Here is a 22,979-nt window from a genome sequence, read left to right as displayed (position 1 = left end):
CAAGACATACGCACAGGCTATACTAAAAGAATCTCCAGATGAGCACTTGATAACAAAAAGCAGTGATAGAAAGCAGATGGAATATCAGATTTGTGGATTCTGGCAGAACTCCAGTTGAAAAAATAACTTCTCACAACCCTCATTCTCTCTCTTGCTTTAAACTCCTACCAATCTACCAATACTTTTCTGCTGCTCCAAGATTACCCGCCCATAGAAAGTTCTGGAATAGCCCAGAACGACATGCCTTCTTTAGCTGAGGAAACACATGGCATCCTGTGGGACTCCCCTTTCCCCAAAGAGCCCAGTCACCTCAGTCCCACTGCTGGAAAAAAGACCGTCACACAGACGGTCCGGCTAGCACAGGACCAGACCATATCACATCATACAGTCCTCTCCAGGAAATGAGGACATCTCAGAGTCTGTGTAGATACTAATGTGAAGCTTCGACCTCAGTATAGAGAACTGAAGGACACAGCGGACCTCCTCGCCACTCCTGTGCCAATGTTATTTAAAAACAGCCAGTGTATCTTACTGGAGCCAAAAATCAGTTTCCAATTCATTCCGTTTCCTTGGTAATCCACATTAATGCTTTGCTACCCAACGTCCACACTTTCTTTATTCACTAGTTTCCAATATCTCCTCATTACTATGTTCTCTAGTACTGTAGTTTGTATCATTCTATCGTGCTTCCAGTATTCAATATCCTCATCAGTGCTTCCTCATTTTTTATCATCACACCTGCCCATTTGCATGAATACATATTTTTCGTTTTTTGGTTTCTAATGTTCCTAACTCCCTAGTCTTCATTAGACCCAAGTTTGCAGTGCCCACTTCCAAGTTTTTAATATTTCATATTTTACTGTTACTGTTCTTTACTCTCCAGGGTACTTATTTTCACCAGACCTTCATTTCCCAATTTCCTTGTTTCTAATGTTTTGTTGTTGTTGAATATTTTTCAGTTTTCTTGTTTCTTATCTCCAAATGAATGAATGTATGAAACTTTCCAATGTGCAATTTTTTTTTCTTGTTTTCGATCAACCAAATGTCCTTTGTGTCAGCTGTTCACACACACACACACACACACACACACACACACACACACACACACACACACACACACACACACACACACACACACACACACACACACACAAATAAATACTGCCCTCCTGTCCCCTTCTTTTTCAGGCCCCTGTATCAGTGACCCACTTACAGCATTTGTGTAATGTCCCTATACAAGTAGGCATTGCAACCGAATGAGAAGAGCAAGAGCAAGCAAGCAAAAGTGTACAAAGAAAACGGTAAATACATAAAAAGAGAGGCCCAGGGAAGCGAGTTTCCCCATCAGCACCTCATTATATTAGTGACGGCCTGCCACTGCAATTAAGCAGCAAAGAGGCCGTTTTAGTATTCCACTTTCTTGCATTGTTCTCTGCATGGGTCCAACTTGTCAACACTAACAAAGCCACAGAAAGGAAGAACTCAGTAACAAAAAAAATAATAACAACACATCCAGTCAGTCTGATAATCAGTGAATCTGTTGACACATTTACAAAAAAGCCACAGCTGAGCAATGCAGTCCAAAATTCTGGATTTTGTGTGGACACTGGTAAATACAAGATGCATGGCTCAAGTATGTTTATACCCCTAAAAGACTTCTGATTACAATTGAAACCTGCGGACAGGAAGTGCTTTTGAACTTAATAGGAAGTGAACTCAGCACTGGGGGGGGGGGGGGGGCATACTAAAGAGGAAAGCGCCATTCAGGAGAGAACAGAGCAGAGAACATGAAGGAAGTCCACCCTGCAAAAACAGGATGCTCATAGGGAAACAGACACAACCATCGGCTCCCTGCAGCTCTCTCTTTTGTCTTAATCGCAGTGTTTAGCTCGTCTTTGTATTTGTGTCACCTGTTGCTTTTCCGTTCACGTTTATTCCCTTGGCCATGTCTATCCTTGGGTTCCTTATGGCATCTAAACATCTACAATTCGGTATCATTTGGCACACCTTTTATCAAACTGGATCCCCTGCTTACGTATACAAGTTCACATGAAATATGATGACAAAGCGTATGAACTGTCATCAGCCAGTAAACAAAAGAAAACCTAATGCACTTCATAATAAATACGAATGACAGGTGATAGTGATAAAATCTTTTAGGTATTTGTACACATTCAGTTTTATCGCAGAGATGTGAATGTGACAAAACCACATTACCGATACTGAAGTAAAAGAGAAATGAGAGACGGTAATACGATACCTGCTTAACTTCCACCAAAGATGCCTGCAGTTTATGAATCTCCTTGTCATATTGCTCCCTTAGTTTATCCACCTCCAGGTCATGAGTGGACACCTCCTCTTTTAGTGCCCCCTTTAGAGCGGTCAGCTCCCTCTCGCGCCTCCTCAGCAAATCCTCCTGCTCCTCCTTCACCATCAATGCTTCCTGTAGATCCAACTTCAACCTTATGAGGTCCTGAGGAGGTACCGAAAGCGTTACATGCAAAATAGATAAAAGATGATAAAAATATAAACCAATAATATAATACACTGGAAGAGATGTTAGGAAATCCATGACCTACTAATATATAAAAAACACAATGTATTTATTCATGTTCTTTTTGCTCATATTAAGTATTAATGGTATAGGAAATGGAATAGATCTAAAAAAGATCTTAAACTTTTAGCTCAAGATTGTCTTAATAATCTGACAGGCTTGTCCATGTGCAGTTTACCTCCTTCTCAGCACTGTCTAATTGCAAGCGTTGGGCTCCATCCAGCTCATCATGCATCTCTGAGAGCTGATCCTGTAGGTCCCTGATCTCTGTCTGATACTGTTCTCTCTCCATCTTCACCTGGAAAAGCCTGCAAAATACACACACACACACACACACACACACACACACACACACACACACACACACACACACACACACACACACACACACACACACACACACACACACACACACACACACACACACACACACACACACAGTCTGAACACCTGCACATTGTCATAACTCTGACTGTCTACTGATGAAGTGTTTGCAGCATATTAAGCATTGACTGTCTATATCTCACACCTGGACCCTCTTCCACCTGCCTGAGAAACTGATGGGAGGTTGTCTAAATAAATTGTGTATCTACCTTTCCCAAACGGTATACATGTTAAGAGCATCCAAAAAAATCATGACACCGTATTTGCTGATGCTATATAGTCAACTAACTCACAGACTTCTCATCTGTTCAGCGCTGGTTCCAGAGACAAGAATCCCTAGGGGTTACCCAGGGTTCAAAGAACCACAGGTATCTAGTGAACAAGTTTGAACATTAATAGAACTTATAATAAGAAACTTTAGGTCTAACTAGGAAGGTTTGAGGAAATGATGCTGTAGTGATGTCACTGGGGGAGCAGTGCTAACTGTGTACAACCTGGAGAAGTTGCTCGGTGATGCCTCAGGAGCAAGCATACTGTAGTGTCTGCCAAATACAGTGTAGTTAGGAACTTATTGCAGACTAGCATCTCCCTGTAGAAAAAAACTGTGTTGGGAAATGCAATCGATAAAGGGATCGCCATTACTGAAGAGCAAACCCGGCCAGAACTACCGGCTCTTTTTATCCATCTATACACGTCTTTAAGAATTCTAAATAAAATCCTTGCACTGAACTAAAGAGAATTTAGCTGCAACCAGCATTGAGTAAAATAGTACATTCAGTGCTGCCAAATGTGTAACCCTATCAAACCCCTATCGGCCTGCTGCCGTTTTAAGCGTGGCGGCCTGGCAGTCGTGCTTACAAGCTCACAGAGATGTATCCAGACCTCGTTTCATATGGTGCCAAGCCTGGAATTCAATGTGAAGGTTCAACTTATTTAAAATTTTCAGTAACTGCTGACTGCTAATTTATCTAGGAGTTAATATTTGTTAGCAATAACTGCAAAATTATTTAGCATTATCTGTTACTTAGCTAATTATCAGTAACCAAACCAGCAACTTGTAATTAGCTAATGTTAAGTAAGTGAATTTATCATCAGTAATAGTAATAATCGGGTTAGCTTGGTTACTGTATTTCTATGCTGACAAAAGTAATCACTGGATTTTTATTTTAACCTCTCAACAAACTCTGGTTTTCTTCTATCTAACCTGTAAATCACTTGTGCTTCAGACGTATATCGTCGGCTGATTTAGCATTAAATCAGGAAATACTTTGAAAGTTAGACCAGTCAGGTAATTTGACACCAAGTCTAAGGCTTGACAAAACTTACTGAAAATTCACGGTAAGCAACTGCAGAAAGCACGTAATCATTAACTTTGGCGACCCGCAAAAAGCCACTGACAACTGAGTCTTACTCTTCCAGGGTGGTGCGTAGATCAGCCTCCGCTTTGGACAGCTTGTCCTGCAGTTTGTCACATTCAGCCTGATTAAATTCCAGCTCTTTCTGCAGTTTCTTGATGCCAGCTCCAGCCTTTTCCTGTTGTTCACTCAGTCCCTTCTTTTTCTGTTCAACATGATTTAAATTCAGAAATAAAGCATGCAAAGATCACACACTATTACAACAGTCTTGTAAGATGGAACACTGACAGTTCATGAAGATTTTACAAATTTTTAATCTCAATGCAATTTTATTCATAATTCAGTGTAAATCCTTAATGTGTTATTTGCCTTGCAGAGGTGACAACCGCAGACTCTGGGGGTTTTCACATTGGCAGTGCAGTCAGACACAGGCTAGGAAAATGATTTTTTTTAAAAATCGGCAAAGTGAGAGTACGTGAATGTGAATGCAACTCGTACTCGTGTCGGCACTTGGTCAGGACGATTAAGTAAACTGTGTGTGTGGGTTTTATCTGATAAGGACAACATTTCACACATATACCATGCGTGTCAGAGGAACACTGTGGGACACAGACATGAGAATGTGACTTGAGGGCATAATAACAGCAAAAGACTAAATAAAAAATTCAAAATATGGTGAATGGTGGTTATGTTTTATAAAATCGACCAGTCAAATGCTTCAGAGTCTCCAAGAACAATCACACTCTGATTCAGACCACAGCGAACCAGCCTAATGTGAAAACCTCCAACTAGGACAGAAGGTGCAGTAAAAGAAGATCTGAGGATTTTGATTAAAGTACCTTGTTTTCATCCTCCAGTTGCTTTTTCAGATTTGCGACCTCTTTTTCCAGTTCTGCCCTCTGCTCCTGCAGGGCTTTAGCCTGCACTGAAAGGTCTGGAGACTACCAGGAGAAAATTCATATGTAACTAGCTAGTAACATTTCATAATGAACGGGCTAGTGACCAGCATAGTGAATTATGACCTACTATAATATAATATTATATTATTATATAATATTGGTTTATTATATTATTAGAAAATGATTTGTGTGCAATTGGTATGCGTGCACATTTATCTAACTTAAAAGTTCAGAGACTTTTTTGCTGCATAGCAATATGATTAACAAAAAAAACAATCATTTTTTTTGGCAAGAAGCTTTGGATTTTGGCAGCGTGTTGCTACTCACAACATTTGTACTCTTGAGCTTTCTCATTCAGCATGCACATGTTTAAACATTAGCCATGATCGCCATGAGCACTGGCTGGGTAAATACAGGCGTTGAGGTGAAAGCCTCTGTGAGTGGACAGCCCGTGATAAGTAGCTCATAGTTACGCCTTGTTCAAAGCCCAATTACTATAGTATAACAACGGCTTACTCTGTTGTCCCCTTGCACGCTTCCTGTAGCCCGTGACTTCAACGTCTGAATTTTTTCAAACACTAGGTTGACCTTCCTCTTGGTGGTGTCGTCACTGTCGTTGCTCCTAAGAAACATACAATGACACATACAGTGCTCTCATACATGTCGCTACTATGAAATCTTTACCTCACCACCCTGCCCTGGGTGTTTGTGTGAAAATGTGTGTGTATTTGTGTGTGTTTTGTGTGGAGAGAGAGAGAAAGGATCAGAGTTTAATCCCTGACATTTCTTGGAAAAAGGGTAGTCTGGCTCATAGCCAGAGCAGAGAGGGCAGAACACTAGGCTTTGATGTGTCACTTCATGACCTGCCCACCCTAGAGCCCCCCTCGTCAGGCACATGCCTGCAAATGTGTTTCAGAAGCAACGAGCACGTTTCAGAGAATAGAGGACCATACTGTGCAGTGTAAGTCACAATGCTGTGTCTTGGACCTCCACACACACACACACACACACACACACACACACACACACACACACACACACACACACACACACACACACACACACACACACACACACACACACACACACACACACACACGCCTCAGTGAGCATGATTTAAAGGTGTCACCTAATAGGGACTCCTCTGCTCAACATCTCTGAATAAAACATGGTTTCCTGACGCAGGCGAGACATGTGCGCATGGATGCTCATACAGTAAGAACTGACCCAGCTTATTCCTCCCAAACACCCGAGCTTTCTATTAAAGCGAAGATATCTGATCTGACTGCATCATCTTTCTACATCGAGCACATCAGGAATGCGAAGAGGGTGGAACTTTTGACACGAAGAACACAATATTGGGTGAGTGTACGGTTACACACAAGTATTCACTAAGCTTTACAGTACTATGGGACTCTTCTTCTGCACTTTGGATGCAGAGCAACAAACGTACAGAATTACACAGGAACAGGAAACAAGGAATTTTAGCCCCTTGTTAAGCAGGTCAGAACAAATCTCCACAACAGGTGGTAGGAGATGCCTGATTCCAGTTCTGTCTCTTTGTAAACCACACACACACACACACACACACACACACACACACACACACACACACACACACACACACACACACACACACACACACACACACACACACACACACACACACACACACACACACACACACACACACACACACTTCCAACTCCCTTAATTCCACAGAATGAGTCATGTAGGGAGGAGGATAACCAGTGTGGTATTTGCAGGAGGTGAAAATGAATCATCTGGAAAAAGGTAACACCTCACATTTTTGTATACGGTACAAAAACGTAGAGATAAGTAGAGAAGTGGAGTAATCGCTCGCAATTCTGATACATCAGGGAATTGTGTACATTGTGTACATCGCAGTCAGATACTGCATGTTTTGGGTGTGTGGGTGTACGTGTACTGTACAGCTGAGTCTGCTCTTTCCTCATTCTGGTGTTGATTAGTCAGAGGTCTTATACACTGTACAACAGACTCTGATAATGGCATGACATTTTTATATATAAAACTTTACAGGGTGTTGTGTTCAAACATTTCACCATCATATTTTTTGAAAACTCACCCGTCTTTGAGGTAATTAAATAAAATCTGCTTTGCAGTCTCTTCATGTGTTTGTTGTGACAGCTCTTGTTGGCCTTTCAGAAGATCAGGTGTTGTCTGTTACCCGGAAAAGAACATTAGTGCACAGCGGTTCATGGAGATATTTCCTCTTTACACTGGGCTTATGTGTGAAACCTTATTTAAGCAAGTGGTCTGATGAACAAACAAGGATTTACTCCACAAAAAATATTGACACAATGCAACACGATCATTTCACACAGTTAGACGAAATGATAAGATTGAAATCTTACATACCTCAGCAACCATTTCATTTGGCTTCTTACTGTGGTTTGGAACGGCTCTGGACAATGATGTTGTAGCCACACTGGTCACAGTCTTAGTGCTTTGCGTTATTTTCTTGACCTCTGTTCCTTTGTTCTCCACAGGCAGAATGGAGGGCCGGCTCAGCGGTTTCTTGTAGAATAAGATGGAATCGGTTACACTGGGCATTGCTCCCTGTGGAGAGCCCGGTTCACTGCTGATCCGTGCCACATCTCTGTAGGCCGTCCTCCGTCCAATGGAGGAAAAGGGGGACTTCTGCACAAGTTGTGACGGCCTGAGCAGATGCTCGGTGGACCTTCCTCGATTTCGGCCCACCTCATCCAGGTACTCTGCATCACCTTGCAGGCCAAAAGGCAAGGCACTATCCACACTACGAGAACGTTTGCGGTCTTCTAGGTTAATACGATTCCTCCGCCCAGTGCGTCCACGCCTCTGGCTTCCTTTGCCATCAAACTTACTAATAAGCTCATCTACGCCTGGAATGGAGCCTGTGTCAATATCTCTACCCGTTCCAGGCAGGAAAGGTATATAGCGGCGATTTTCATGGCGATTGATGCTGTCCCCATATAGTGCCTCTAACTGTTCCTCCTTGGTAGGGGTGGTAGAGGACATGGAAGAATTACGTGAGCGTGATAACTGAAGCACAGGGCCGCTGGAGTCAGTTCTTCGTAAGGGAAGTATGTCTGGCTCTCTGTGCCTTCGCTCCAGACTGGAGTTTGTGCTGCTTGTCGTACTTGGAGTCCTGTAGGAGGACGGCTCACTGGGAACACTGGTGCTGGAAGATACCTGAGGAACTGGAAGCCTTTGGGCATGCTGGGATACCTGGGACGGACCTTGGAATGTGGACTGTGGTTGACCTTGGGACTGAGATTGAGGTTTAAATGCTGGTTGTGTTTGGACTTGAGGTTTAGCTTGAGGCTGATTCTGGGCTTGGCCTTTAGATAAATCCTTTTGAGGCTGGACTCTAGATGGAAATGTTTGAGGGTGAACCTGTGGCTGAGCCCATTTCCTTGTGTCCTGTGCTGGTGGATCCGTGCTTTTTGGTAGCTCTGGTTTGGATGATTTGGAATCTGAAAAGATTTTTTCTGTTTTTGGCAGGGAGTCTGGATTTGTATTTCTACTCTGAGCAAGAGAAAAAGGCTGAGGTGAAATGTTTCGAAAGTCACCAATGGTATTACGCACTGGGTCGTAGGGCTGAAGGATTTCTGGATGCTTCTGAAAATTTAGCAGAGTGGACGGCTTATTTGCCTGAGTGTCTCTGGAGTCAGAGAGATCATTATTGACATATGGAATCTGATGCTGGGCTCGGAATTCTGCAAAGGGGTTAACAGAGAGATCTTCCCTGGGTGCTCTGAAGTTATATTCCTTATAGTTATCGATAAAGGACCCTTCAGCATCATTGTTATTGCTTTTGGGGGCTGCATAAGGGTTGAGTCCTCTGTCTTGATTATTCAGAACAACATACGGGTGTCCGTCTATGCCTTGAACCCTGATACTGAGGCCATAGCTGCTGTTATTTTGGCTCCTTGCACGTGCAGGGTGAGTGTAGCTATTTGTATTTGGAAGGCCACTGACTTTATAGGACTCCATTAAGAATGCTGAGAGAAGGATTTCAAATCCTATTCCCTGGAAATGGCCCACGTCTGCAAACAAAACCATAAGCTTATTATTGTTCCAAAACAGATACCGTCAAATCCAAATGACTTCTGTAAACATTTAGAAATTCTAACAGGCCACTAATGAGATTTTAATATCTGTTGAACTTTGATTCGTTCACAGGATTTATTTGGTTGCAACGACAATGTACGAGTGTATGCACGTGTAGATTGGACTCTGTATTAAATCTCTTTCACTGGGAATTAAATTTTTGACAATCCTAACCAAATAAGGGCTTCTGAAAGACAGCAGTCAAACAGCTATTAGCTAAACACGGTCATTAAAGTGCAAACATAGCTGGCATAATAATCACTGGGGTAACTCTTAAACAGTCAGCAATGATTCATTCAAGGCTTTTCTAGGTAAGGTACATTACATAGATCCACTGGATTGTAAGGGAAGGGCAAGTTATAAGTAAGAATTATTTCAACTTTGCATTATTCCTAATGGACTATGTCAACTTTTTTGCCCTGTACGGGGCAAATATATGGGGCAGTCTGGGAAAACCTGTGGGATATTCCTATGTCTATATTCCATTTATAAACATATTCCAACATTATTGCATTTTTAATCTTGCTGAATAAAGCATAATGAATCCAAAACAGATACTGGCTGTCAAACAAGCTGTGATGCTCCTGTACCAGACTGGGTTAGGGTTAGTTATTTTCACATTTCACAATTTGAAGTCTAAAACATATTTCAGATCAAAATCAATTAGTAAAAGAAACTTAACGATTTCACAGTGTATAGAGTTTTCCAAGGCTTCCACACACAGAATATTTAAAAAAGGAACATGTTTAAGTAGATCTGCCTAAAAGCAGTTGTCAAGGTTTTGATAAATATTTATTTACAAGATATTTCATAAAAGATTCCAATTCAATAGGATTCATTTTTATATGGAGATTTATGGTTCGTGTGTCATTCGTTTAGTCGATACCTCATCTGAAAACAACTTTTTTTACAGCGTTTTTAAGTGAATAAAACAGAATAAGAACAACTTGGTAAACCATTTTCCATGCACGTCTCGAAGAAAGACGTGACTGTTAAAGTGTAAAGGTTGCTTAGAATTCCTGGTGTAAAGCACGAATATTTATTCGAACACTTATTCACAGAAGCAACAAGTGCCTTTGGAAAGTCAAAGACGTCCATCTCGGTAGAGCAATGCCGATTTTAAATGTTAAAAAACCTCTGCCTTTCATGTCAGCCATTCATGTATCATGTTACACATCTATCAGTCAAAATAGGACACTTTTATAAACATGCTTGTGTCTAACACAAAGCAATATACATATCAACCCCTAACAGGCATCAGAGCTGCAGAATGTCTATCAGTGGTGCTTAAGGCTTTATTGTTCATGTTATCAGCAGACCCCAGTGATAACACCAACAAATAAACACATTTCTCCCTGGTTCACCTACATCGGACAAAACCAAGACTGAAAGGTTTCCATGACAAAGCACCACACTGGCCACAACAAACACTCCTCACCGCTATATCTGCATATTAATACTCAGCATAGTCTCTTTATTATTCTTCATAACACAAATACAATACATGCCAAAAAGCCTATAAGCCACTTTTCCTGGTTTAATATTTCCATGATGAATCAGGAAAATCCCAAACTTCCAATATTTCTAAAAGTATAAAACACTGAACAACCAGCTGTGACGTGTCCACTAATGCTTCGGAAAAAGAGGAAAAGAGAAGAGGAAGGGGAAAAAAAGAGGAAAATGGGATATGAGAAGTTTCTTTTAGAAACAGGATCACGTTATCTGGTGCACATGAGCTTCAGAGTGATAACACAGCTTCTTTCCTTTCATTGTCTCCTCTGGAAGTGGTAAAGTACTAGTGTCTGACAGGGAGGAAGGCCACATGGCCTGTGCCAGCTTACATTCACTCCCTGCTAATCCTCCATGCAGCTGCCTCCTCCAAAACACTTACACCTCTCTAGTGAACACTTCTTTACTATATACTTCTCTAAGCAGTGTATGCCATCACAGATCATGCCAAAGCTTAACCTTCAAACTTACAGCAATTAAAAAAGCTTAACCTCACCCTAAATTAATCCAAAAGCATCTGTGGGAAATTCCAGCATTAACAATGTGAAATTTGAGACTATGCTGAGCTGCAGAGAGTCTCATTGCTTACACAGCATCAGGAGTAGAAAATACTTCGGTCCAATACTTTACTCCATTATTTTGCAGAAGTATTATTTATAAATTACTTTAATATTGCTGAATTTTATTACTTGTACACTTACATAGGTATGTTTTAAAAAATTGCATTATTCTTTAAACCTTCAATGAACTCGCTGCAAATAGTGAAGTTCTCTTCTCTCATCTAGCCAGTTACTGTATGCTATACATCAGCTAAATGAGCAGTTTAGCATCTAATCATTTTAATTTGGCATCCAATCAAATTAATCAGCGTAGATGTTCATAAGAATCGTAACAATTAATCATTTTCTCTGATGTCTTCGTGCTACACAATAAGCTACAGCTATCCATATGTGCATCTGCAGACTGACAAGTCAATGGACTGCAGTGTGGAACTGGAGGATGAACATCCCTGCCCTACATCACCAACGTGTCTATCACCTTCACAAAGCAAAGAGGCAAATAAAATGAGATGTCTCCATTGTTTAATGCACAAAAGGCATTAAATCCAGCTAGAGTAATTTTTTTCTAATTCATTCAACAGCAAACTGCATCACATTAGTTATGTCTCAGGTGTTGTGATCAGGTGTTAATCATGTCACAAAGAACAGTCAGGTCAGTGCATATACTTCAAACATACATTTAAAATGGACATATTACTGATAAAGCGAAGTTTTCAGCTATAAACTAAATGGATGTGACGTCACAGACAGTATGGTCTGTTTGGCCTTTTTTAGTTAATCATAAGAATGAAGAGATTTCAGAAGCAACTAAAAAGGTGCTCATAACTTTATAAGTTCATGTCACTAATCGTTAACACCCTGCATTCCTATTCCTTTCTGGATGGAGAGAAGGGGATTATGGTTGTGCTGGTCATTCATTTTCAAATGGAATGAAACTGAAGGCCAATCTTATCTTTTTAAACTAACTCTTTGTAGGTTAAAGTTTCTACTTGTTGACCTTGTGATGCTCTTAGACTTGCATTTGAACGAGCAACCGCTTGAAATTTAGCATCCAATCAAATTCATCAGCGTAGATGTTCATAAGAATCGTAACAATTAATCATTTTCCCTGATGTCCTCGTGCTACACAATAAGCCACAGCTATCCATATGTGCCCACGTGTCTATCACCTTCACAAAGCAAAGAGGCAAATAAAATGAGATGTTTCATTTGTTATTTAATGCCCAAAAGGCATTAACTCCAGCTTAAATATTTTTTTTCTAATTTATTTAATAGCAAACTGCATAACAGTTATACATAAAACAAGCAAATGTAGATATTGATTGATGAAATGCATAATTGATGTATATATTATATATCTAAGATGGAGTTATCTTAAACTCTTTATAGTTTAAAATTTCTGCTTGTTCTACTTTGTGATGCTCTTAGACATGCATTTGAATGAGCAACTGTTTGCAATTCTAAGGTTATCAAAAAATATACATCAGTCAAATGAGCAGTTTAGTATCAACAGGATCAATTTGTGGTCATATTTTACATTTCTTACAAATGGACAAAACCTATCTAGCAGAAAGCTGCACACATTTCCTCACCTAAAAGGTAGAAAGCTTCAGTATCTTATAATTGATCTTGATCAGTTAAGCAGAAGGTTTACATACAGGCAAAAGTAAATAAACTGGTATGTTCTGTTTCTTGAACAAAAAGCTCAGTGTTAAAGTAACTGACTGTGTTAACACCTGAAGTTTCTCTCCGACTTCCTCGGATCAACTTTTAGCTCTTTAGTGTTTTTATAACTTCTACTTATTTTTACGTCCAGTTTGTTAATGAAGCATTCTATAGGTGACAAATAACGTTATTTAACACAATTATTCTACCTATAAAAGAGAAATAGAATTAAATCTTTGATGCTCGATGCACTAAAATGTGACCAGATCCAAAACTTCTACAAGATGCTGATAACAGGTGCTACACGTGCTGCATAAATTTGATTAGAGTTTATAAATAAAAAAAAGTTAAGAAATAAATTCTGCTTCACTTTCTCCAGTTTCCACACAGTTTGACTAACTTTCTGAGGTTGTTGTAAAATAAATCTCCTGCCTCGACTGCTGAGTAATAAAGTTCCCACGCTCAGGATCATCAGAAACAAGTTAAAATAGAATTAAAAACACTTTAACGTTAGACCAAACTTACCTATAGAAGTGACTGAACACGCAGAACACGCACTTTGGGGCTTTATCAGCTTGTAATAATAATAATAATCACAGGAGGGAAACACAAGCCCATGCTCCACTGACTGTTTCAAAGTCAAACTTATTGCTTAGGTTTTGTATTCAGGGTCAGTTCGACTTAAAGCAACAACTACGCACTAGAGCTTTAAACTCCTCCCCTAAAACAAGCACTGACCCCGCCCACTTCATGCTTTCTCTCCCCCCCCCCCCCCCCCACGCCCCGAGAATAATCATCTAACTTCTATCACCAGCAGGATAAACGAGACACGATAAGCCCCGCCCTCTTCACCGGTACTGTTCATAACCCCGCCCACTCTGTCAATCTTATGGGATTCCTGAAAAGCTCAGATAATGACTGAGGCTTTATTGTTGGCATTGCAAACGATCTGTTACCAAGGCAACGACTTAACAAGGCGAGCGAGATTTTCCTCTTATGAAAAAAAATGTCCATAAAATGACGATTTAAATAGTCACTGCGTTAATTGCACTAAATGTAATTTCTAAAAGAAATAAATATTAATAATGCATTCAAAATTATTATTATTATTATTATTATTGTTGTTGTTGTTGTTGTTGTTGTTGTTATTATTATTAGTAGTAGTAGTAGTAGTAATAATAATAATAATAATAATAATGATGATGATAATGTTACTATTATCATCATCATTATTATTATTATTACTATTATTATTATTGTTGTTGTTGTCGTTGTGTTAACACATCTAGATTGAGCACAACAACATACAGCACAATAAAACACAAGATATATGCATATAACGGAATTTTACTTTTCACTTGACTTACATCGAAAAACTAACTATAATAATTTTAATAATAATAATTATATTATATTATATAATAATTAAGTGTCACTTAATAACTAAGATTAAAACCTGAGAGTTGATGGTGTGAGTTAATGAGGATGTACTAGTTTCTGTTTCACTTTAATACCTCTTTCTGTTAACCTTAGTAGGTTTCTGCCTCACCTACATATCCCTACAATTACAATAAATATTATAGTATAATATCAGGCTACTACAGTCTATCATCATTTATTACTAAGTATTACAGCATTCTAATGTTCATCAACATAAATGTGAAGTCTTTAATGCCTGACACGATTTAAGACCGACAGCTCCATCTAGTGACTCTGTTTACACGATTGCATGTAAATCAGTACTCCGGTGTTTTTTTTGTTTGTTTTTGTTTTTGTTTGTTTCTGTGTTTTTCCAATTCAGTTATTTTGCACTCTGTATCACTGTGTGATTGGTAAGTTCAGGTAAAGTTATAACTTCTTAGATAAATAGCAAGATCAGAGCATCTCACAACTCTGATCTATTTATTTAAGGTTTTATATTTTCAAGAGAAACATACATTTGAGATACACATACACTTGTCTTGCATTTGAGACTTCAGTTGCTTTATGGCAATGGATTCAAGGACATTTAGAAATATTAAAGGTTTTCTTGCCAACACATTGTGTATAGATACAGCTTAACCCTCCTTTTGTTGTGGCTTTGTTGTGATTTTTAGTGTGTGTGTGTGTGTTTATGTGTGTGTGTGTGTGTGTGTGTGTGTGTGTGTGTGTGTGTGTGTGTGTGTGTGTGTGTGTGTGTTTATGGGAGTGGGAGGACAGTGTTCAGTGCTCTGAACTGTAGTGCTGGGGTCGCGTTACACAGTTATACAATAGGCTTTCTGTTCAGGGAGGAAACCCTGTTCAGTTGCGTTCAGTAGAGAGCGCTGTCTTTCTCCATTTGGAGTGAGGATGCATGAATCTTGTCCAACACATAAACTACTAACTCTGGTCAGGAAGGAAAGGTTCAGCCAAAAATAAAGCATACATAATTCCACCCTCACCACAAATGCAGTCAAGCATTCAACACGTGCTTGTCATACAGGGTTAGTAAGTCTGAGTCAGATAGTGAACAACTCAAAACAGTTTGATTTAAGAATGTGGTTTGCATGATGCTAAAGCTAGAGTAACTAGAGTTTTCCTTATTTGTGAGTTATCAAAGTAGATACAATAAAGATCTTCAGCATTTGGTTAATGAGAAATTTTTATTCATCAATTCATTTTTAATTGTATGTCCCCCCTATGTCCCACTATACCTATGTACAGGTAAAAGACAATTTGCTTATATTCCTGACAAGCTCAGATAGTGATTGCCCTTTATTGATAAACCTGCAGAAAGCAGATAGCCAGGTGTGTTGTTGCAAAGAAAATAAACAACTTAAGATAGGGGAAGATTTTGAGTTGATCCAATCTGCCTCCCAACAATAAAGCTTTTAAAAGTTTATCAATGAATTACATCTACTTTTATCCCATACAAACATGACAGAGTAAACACTCCATCTCGTTCTTGTTCATTACACATACAATTTGAATTGAAATTCACATGCACCTTGCCAGTAAAGGTAGATGAAAAAATAGCATAATACTGGAGGTATTTTATACGTTTATTTGTTAATCATTTTTATATGTATCAGAGATAGTATTAGAACAAGTAGTCTTCATAGTCTTCTGAGACTTACCTATAATTGACCAACCATTATGCAATGACATTAAGCTAAGAAAAAAAGTGAAAGATTTTGGTCTTAATCAAAAGACTAGTATAGATTTCACCATACAGAAATCTGTGTTTGCGATGTGTGTGTTAATGAAGACTAACAATGCAGACACACTGACAGATTCAGTCAAGTTGTGTTTTTTTCTGTTGTTTAAACAGTTTGTTGAACTAGTCAACAAAAGTAAGGCCAAAAAAATATTGGAAAATAAATACATTATTAATAATAACTTTATTAACTAATAATTGTACTAAGTGCTTATGAGCATTTGTTTTTTGTTTCTGGCTCGACTCATCAGCTTACTGGAGATTTGATTTTAGAAGAGAGAAAACCTCTGCATTCTGTTGCTATGCATTTAGACACTAAATTACTGATCATTACAAGAACACACCTATGTGACTGTGATGCCTGCTCAAGAAAGCTGCTTGAGTAAAACTAGTGTTATTTTAATGAGTATAATTTTTTTTTGAATGGGTAATAATTAGCTTTATGAGGTAAGACCATGAAAGAGTAAAAAAAATAAATACATCTTTACGGTTTCACATTAACGTGCATGAAAAAGATTATAACAGGCACCTTCGTTGGTCAGAATCTGAGCCACACACCTTACCCCACAACCATAATAATTAAATTCTGTATTAATGTATCACATTTAATAAACTTTATCAAAAAAGCCATTGTTCTTTCTAGAAAATGCCTTAATTTTTTTGCACAGTTTGTTCACAACCAAAGACTAGTGTTTACAGATTATGTTGCATGACAGAAGAATAAAAAAAAAAAAATTATTTCAAATGATAAAATTAGATAAATGATACAGCTTTGCTCGCCATTGGATTCATCACAGCTTTGCTTGCTGTTTTCTAAAAGCAATAAGCTGTGTGAGGCTGTGAGGTTGTTTTCAACACGAGTTAATGGATTTTTAGGTGCGAGCTTCACATTGCACTTAAGAACACTCTTCTCTGTGATACAATTTACTGTGTATAACACACACACACACACACACACACACACACACACGACTTATTGCTTTATTCTATGAATAGGAAAGTTGGATGCATGTGTGTATAATGTGTATTTCTATATTAAAACATAATTGAACACAGTGAACTAATATTTTAAAATTCTTTCCAGTGACATACTGACTTTCCAATGACATTTTCCACCCCTGAAAAGCTTAAAAGAATGTTTGGCCAAGTCTGTGCACTCATGTTTATTATGATAAAACAGATTTTAAAAGGTTTAGGATGACTTTAAGGATATATTGAGAAAGAAAATATTTATCCACTAAGATACACAAATCTAGACATGAGCTGGACATCTGGTCAGGAGCAGCTCAGCGGTTAAGGTGCCGTACAGGTGACTGGATGGTTTAAATCTCTGCTCTTTTTCCTCTTCTTGACTGCTCGGGCTTGTGCTTGAAATGTAGTTGTTTTGGATCAAAAGTCTTAGCCAAATATATAGATGTAAATGTCCAGCCAAGAGCAATAATCACCAAGTCAAACTGACTGTCCAGCAAGGATATGCTCCTGCGCATGGCAGCACTTGATCAGAAGGCAGCAACGTGAGCCAAGATGGCTGTCTGGCTCGTCTCAGCCAAACACATCAGAGCTCAGGCCCGGTGGTCCGGCGCTCACAGAAAACATGGCTGTTTCACAAGGTGACCGCAAGTAAACACATAAAGGCATGTTAAAGTCAGGAAACAGCACACACACAAAGCTCAGAGAGGAAATGAGGCAAAGTGATCCCACCCTCTCTAAGCCACAGTCGCACTGGAAGAAGCACAGCACAAACTTCCAGGACAGGTTTTACAGACCTGGACACGCCGAGTACTCCTGAGCATAACTCCGGCTTCAGGGCCGAGCCTGCGGAGAGACCAATCTACACAGCCTGGATGTGATAAGAAAACATCTTGCGTTCACATGTACAGAAACTTAATGTGAGCCAGATGTATTGGGCCTGTGAGACAAGCAGTTTAGTCTTTTAATTGGACAGCCAGGCCTGATGTCAGTGCACAAACATGCATAAATGAGACAGGGTCTTTATTTCCCGTCCGTAATACACTGTTTGACTCTATACAAACTCTACAAGCTGGGCTTCTCAACACCTTCCCTATACCATAAAAAGGAATAAATAAAAAGATATTCAAGGACATTCTGATCACCGCTCAGCTTAAAGGAGACAGAAATAAATGAATCAGAATTGTCTTTTTATATCGTACCCCAGACCAACACTGATATACTCATGATGTGGTGACTGTAATCATGATGACGTTAAAGACAGATTAATTCACACCTCACTTAAAAAAAAAAAAGGAAAAGCAAATGAACTGATTCAGTTTCTTCCAACAGTTTAAAAGCATCAGAACTGGAGCGGTGTGCGAGACAGATTTAAAAACATGGCACTGGATGCAGGCTTGCTGCTATCACACTTTATTAAAAATAGAAACATATGCTCCATAGTACTTCTTTTGATACAGACTACAATGGTCCACTGATATGCCTTCAAAAAAAAACCAAAAAAAAAAAAAATCATCAGTTACAGAGTATAAAACACGCTCTTGCATGGAGTTCTTCATTTGGCCTAAATCCACTGTAGAAAAGTCTTCTAAAGAGGGGATGAGGTGGCAGGACTGGATACATAAAAACCTTTTTTTCTGAATACATTTTTTTTTGTAACTCAACTCATACAAACAAAACATACATGAGGTATCAATCAACAACTAAAAAAAAGCACCGGAAGGTCGAGAGAAGGAAATAAACGCACGTACAGTCTTGTTAAAAAAGATGGCACATTTATTGCTACATAAATGTTATATACATATTGTGTTTTCTGTTACAAGAGACAGAAAAGAAATTTACTTATTTGCTGCTGGTTTCTTAAATTCTTGATGTTTGACAATACCTTGGATTTGGACAGGGGTACAAATCTGTTCATCCACCAACAATGCAGACTAGAGCCAGAGATCAGAGCACATCCTATAGAACATCGAGCTCGTACGACACCTCATACACACTACACCTCGAGCTACAATCCTACTTTATGCTCTTAAGATGCTATTCATAAATTCTCAATAATAGTGGACAGGTTATGGTAAATAACCGTACATTTTTTTACTATCTAATATAGTAAAATAAAGTAAGAAAATTTTTACTCAAAACTTTTGATTTCAAAAATCTAGAAAGAGTAATATGTAGAATTCAAGAAATGTTCTTACAATATTATTGTATAAAAGGCTAACTACAGTGAAAAATAAGCCAAATGTTTTTTTTTTGTTGTTTTTTTTTTTTTTTATCCTTTTCATATACTTTTTATGAGGGAAAGCATGATGGCATACAGCAAAGTCTAACATATCCAACAGAGGAGCAAAAGGAACAAAAAGCAGAAAATAAATGCAGGAGGAAAAAACAAACAAACAAAAAAAAAAAACACAAGGCAGCTAATAAAAAGATGACACAGAACCTCGATCGAAACTTAGCCAGCAACAACACAAGCTCTTCAATACTGAAATGTATAACAAGGCCACAAAGACGAATATAGATATCACGAGGATTTTAAAAAAGGGACAAAAAGAAAGGAAAACTAAGAGAAAAGGTTTGAGGGATTGTAGACAGAAAATGGTTTCCAGTCTAGATTTCTGCGATAGTTTCTTTGTTCCTCAGACTTTTTCTTTCTGATGTGGCAGTTTTGTTTGAGGAGCTGAGCATGCATATGGAAGACAAAAGGGGGCTGGGAGAAAGAAAGAATCTCAAGAGAAAGAACCAAGAATATCAGACCAAAAATATGTTCAATAAGAAACAATACACAGGAAAAAAAACAAAAACTTGATGCTGATTCATGATATAAAAAAATGCTTTTGTTCATGGTTTCGCCTGGTTGCTGATTTTGTTTGTCACAGCGTGTGAATTTTGGACATCGCGCACACACGCGCGTGCGCACACACACACACACACACACACACACACACACACACACACACACACACACACACACACACACACACACACACACACACACACACAGTATCAAGTACTTCACTGCTTTGGGGAGAGACAAATCCATCCTAAGTAACTTAGAATATCTTTCTTCTATTTTCACGCAGGACAATATACGCTTTACTATGAAGCCTAGAAAGATGCTTTGTATACAATTACAAATAAACATATAATGTTGTGGTTATTTAATGATTTTTTTTTTGTGATTTTTGTCTTTTTTTTTGTAGACAGAAAGAAAATCAAGCAAAACTTCAATTCAGGCCAGGTGATGCTATGGTCGTCGTTTTTAAGTCTACTCTGTCTGATATTAGCTATGTCCAATTACTCGGCTTGAGGCTAAGTGTAGAAGACCACTGCTGTTCAAATAAACAGAGACCAATAACATAACATCAGAAAACCAACAAACTGCAATAAATGGAAATATGCCATTTTCTTCCCACTTAACACTATATGGCTGAAGAATTCAAAGAACCCGGGATTAATTCTTCGTTTCCTTCCGTTAAGACACTATGAAGTATGCAGGGAATGCTAGGGTGTAGTAACTGGTCTGCTCTCGGGATCTGAACTATTTAGTAACGACTATAATGTGTCAGCCTCTGGTTGACCTCTGACCTTTCAGTAAAGCTCCAGTTTGCCATTGCGGGCCTTGCATCTGCTGCACAGGGGAAGGTGCAACAAAAAAAACCAACAACAACAAAAAAAAAGCCCCCACATTCGCATCTGTCCACTGCACTAAACTGTGTGTGTCACAACTAAACACGAATCGTTAGGTAGTTTTGATTTCTGGTGGTGACGATGATCGTGGAATGAATCCATCATAAATATAAATAATATATTAATTCTTATTCTTTTTTTTCCTAGACAAAAAGGGGAGGACATATGAGACTTTGAAGTACGTTTTCATTTCAAACGCCACGGTCGTGACGTCTGAGCAGGATGCTTTAAATCTGTGCGACGGCCCAGCGCATCGCTTCCACGGTGTTGCTCCAGCAGGATCACTCAGAACTTGGCAAACTGAAGATCTACTGAAATGCCAAACAGCTTCTTAAAGCGGTGTCATGACTTTCCCTTTAAACATAGACTTTATAGATCAGTAACATAATAAATAGGAAAAAAACAAAACAAAACAAAAAAACAAAAACAAACAAAAATCCAAACAAACAAACAAAAAAAAAACAATTGCTGTTACAATGCATTCGTCAATTCAGTTTAGGCACAATGCAACTTCCACGTGGAGGGTGGAGGGGGACATTGACAGTCTCTGATTGTACAGATGTGACACTGCTTTGCGGACAGTGATATGTGCTGAAGGGCTTTCGGCTTTTGTTGAGTATTTTTCTTGGGGGCGGAAATTTGCTATACAATTTTGGACTTTGGAGGAAGTTTGGCGTTTGCCAGTTTTCTTCGAGCTCAGGGTTGCTTGACTGGAGTTTAGCTTGCAGTGGTCTCTGTCTTTTTAAATTTGTGTCACAAGCTGTGAGTCCTGTCTGCCCTTAGAAAGCAAGGTCACCATTGCAATCTTACACACTCTCTCTGCATCACTTTGATCTGAAAGTTCAAATAAAGAAATGATGAGTGGGATTAGTTCAGTGTCAAACAACCTGTTTTATTTCATCTTTAAATTTGCCTTAATTAAGATATGCATTGCATGATAGATGCTTGTATAATACAGAAAAAAACGTCAAAAAAACGTGTCACTCTAATCCTACTGCACATAGCTGTCACTCTAATCCTACTGCACATACCTGCCTTGTGCTCACAGATGGCCCATGGGGTTGGATGTGTCTGTAAGCCCAGGGTGAACGGATGGATGAGTCTGCTGCGGTTCTCCTGAAACACCAGAAACCTTCTCCTCCTCTCTCCGCTTGAGGCAGGCTGCTTTAGGGTTCAGGTTCCGCTCTGGACGGAGAAAATGAACACATGCGATAAGCTTATGTTGTCTGTAAGAATTTTCCTTATTTGATCTCAATTCCACACTCTGGAGGAAACTGCTGTCTCTTAAAAGTTACATTAAAGTTATATTACATGCAAGTTAAATAAGACCAAACATTCAGTTTAATTTTCCAAGAGTTCTGTATACTTTAGCAATACTGTTAACATCTGCTGTCTGTTGTACTATGAAATTATAGCTTTATTAACTGAACCCTATGAATATCAAATCAATTGAATGTTTAGTAGTACAGCTGGGAAAGTGACTGACCCCTGACTTGCTGCTCCAGGCTGAGAATGACAGCAACGGCCTGGTGTAAGATGAGCAGTTTGGTCTGGGGCTTCTCACTCTTCAAATGAAGCTGGCACATGCGACCCAGCTCCTTAAATGCCTCATTGATGTCTCTGACTCTCAGCCGCTCTCGTGCGTTATTAGCCATTCTCCTTTCACGTTCGCGCTCTGCCTTCTGCTCCGGGTTCAGATCCTCGTCCTCATTAATGCTGCTGTGGAGAAAATCAGGAACACATGCAGGAGTCAGGTGGGCAGTAAGCAAGTCTACGTTGGAACGATATGCTTGTTTATGATTGCCAATGAGTAAGCACAGATGAATTTACACAGCTAAAGTAAAGGGAACACGTTGTGGGCTACAGGGAGTTGGGTTTAACATACCTTGTTCGAGTCCCTCCTCTAGGCGTCTTAATATCCCTTTTATCACTCTCTTCATCAGACTTGATGTCATCAGACGAGTGGTTATCATGCATGTCGTCCTTGTCCTGATTCTCAATTTTAAGCTCCAGAGCTGAAGCCACCTGAGATGCCAAGCTACCAGCGAGGCCTGTGTTTACAGTGTACACATACACGATAGTTAT

The 22,979-nt window shown here is 39.1% G+C and overlaps 2 protein-coding genes across 12 annotated transcripts in view; both read right to left on the bottom strand.

Annotated features, from left to right (window-relative positions):
- The window catches only part of cgnl1 (cingulin-like 1), a 30,916-nt gene extending 17,156 nt beyond the window's left edge, over positions 1–13,760 (bottom strand). For both annotated transcript variants that reach the window (XM_027137051.2, XM_047818442.1), the window contains exons 1-8: positions 13,586–13,760; positions 7,593–9,262; positions 7,300–7,394; positions 5,709–5,814; positions 5,133–5,234; positions 4,350–4,498; positions 2,733–2,862; positions 2,261–2,473 (exon numbers count right to left, since the gene is read on the bottom strand). In XM_027137051.2, the coding sequence (XP_026992852.1) occupies positions 2,261–2,473; positions 2,733–2,862; positions 4,350–4,498; positions 5,133–5,234; positions 5,709–5,814; positions 7,300–7,394; positions 7,593–9,209 (2,412 nt within the window). In that variant the 5' untranslated portion in view covers positions 9,210–9,262; positions 13,586–13,760. The remainder of the gene's footprint in view (positions 1–2,260; positions 2,474–2,732; positions 2,863–4,349; positions 4,499–5,132; positions 5,235–5,708; positions 5,815–7,299; positions 7,395–7,592; positions 9,263–13,585) is intronic.
- A 5,202-nt stretch (positions 13,761–18,962) lies between these two features.
- The window catches only part of tcf12 (transcription factor 12), an 81,483-nt gene continuing 77,466 nt past the window's right edge, over positions 18,963–22,979 (bottom strand). For 9 of the 10 annotated variants that reach the window (XM_027136956.2, XM_027136957.2, XM_027136961.2 and 6 more), the window contains 4 exons: positions 22,780–22,945; positions 22,381–22,613; positions 21,926–22,079; positions 18,963–21,728 (listed from right to left, as the gene is read on the bottom strand). In XM_027136956.2, coding sequence (XP_026992757.1) covers positions 21,937–22,079; positions 22,381–22,613; positions 22,780–22,945 — 542 coding nt within the window. In that variant the 3' untranslated portion in view covers positions 18,963–21,728; positions 21,926–21,936. The remainder of the gene's footprint in view (positions 21,729–21,925; positions 22,080–22,380; positions 22,614–22,779; positions 22,946–22,979) is intronic. The other variant, XM_047811717.1, reaches the window with a different exon arrangement.

Source organism: Tachysurus fulvidraco, chromosome 1 (assembly GCF_022655615.1).
Source record: "Tachysurus fulvidraco isolate hzauxx_2018 chromosome 1, HZAU_PFXX_2.0, whole genome shotgun sequence".
NCBI lineage: Eukaryota > Metazoa > Chordata > Actinopteri > Siluriformes > Bagridae > Tachysurus > Tachysurus fulvidraco.
This window is presented reverse-complemented; position numbering and strand designations above follow the sequence as displayed.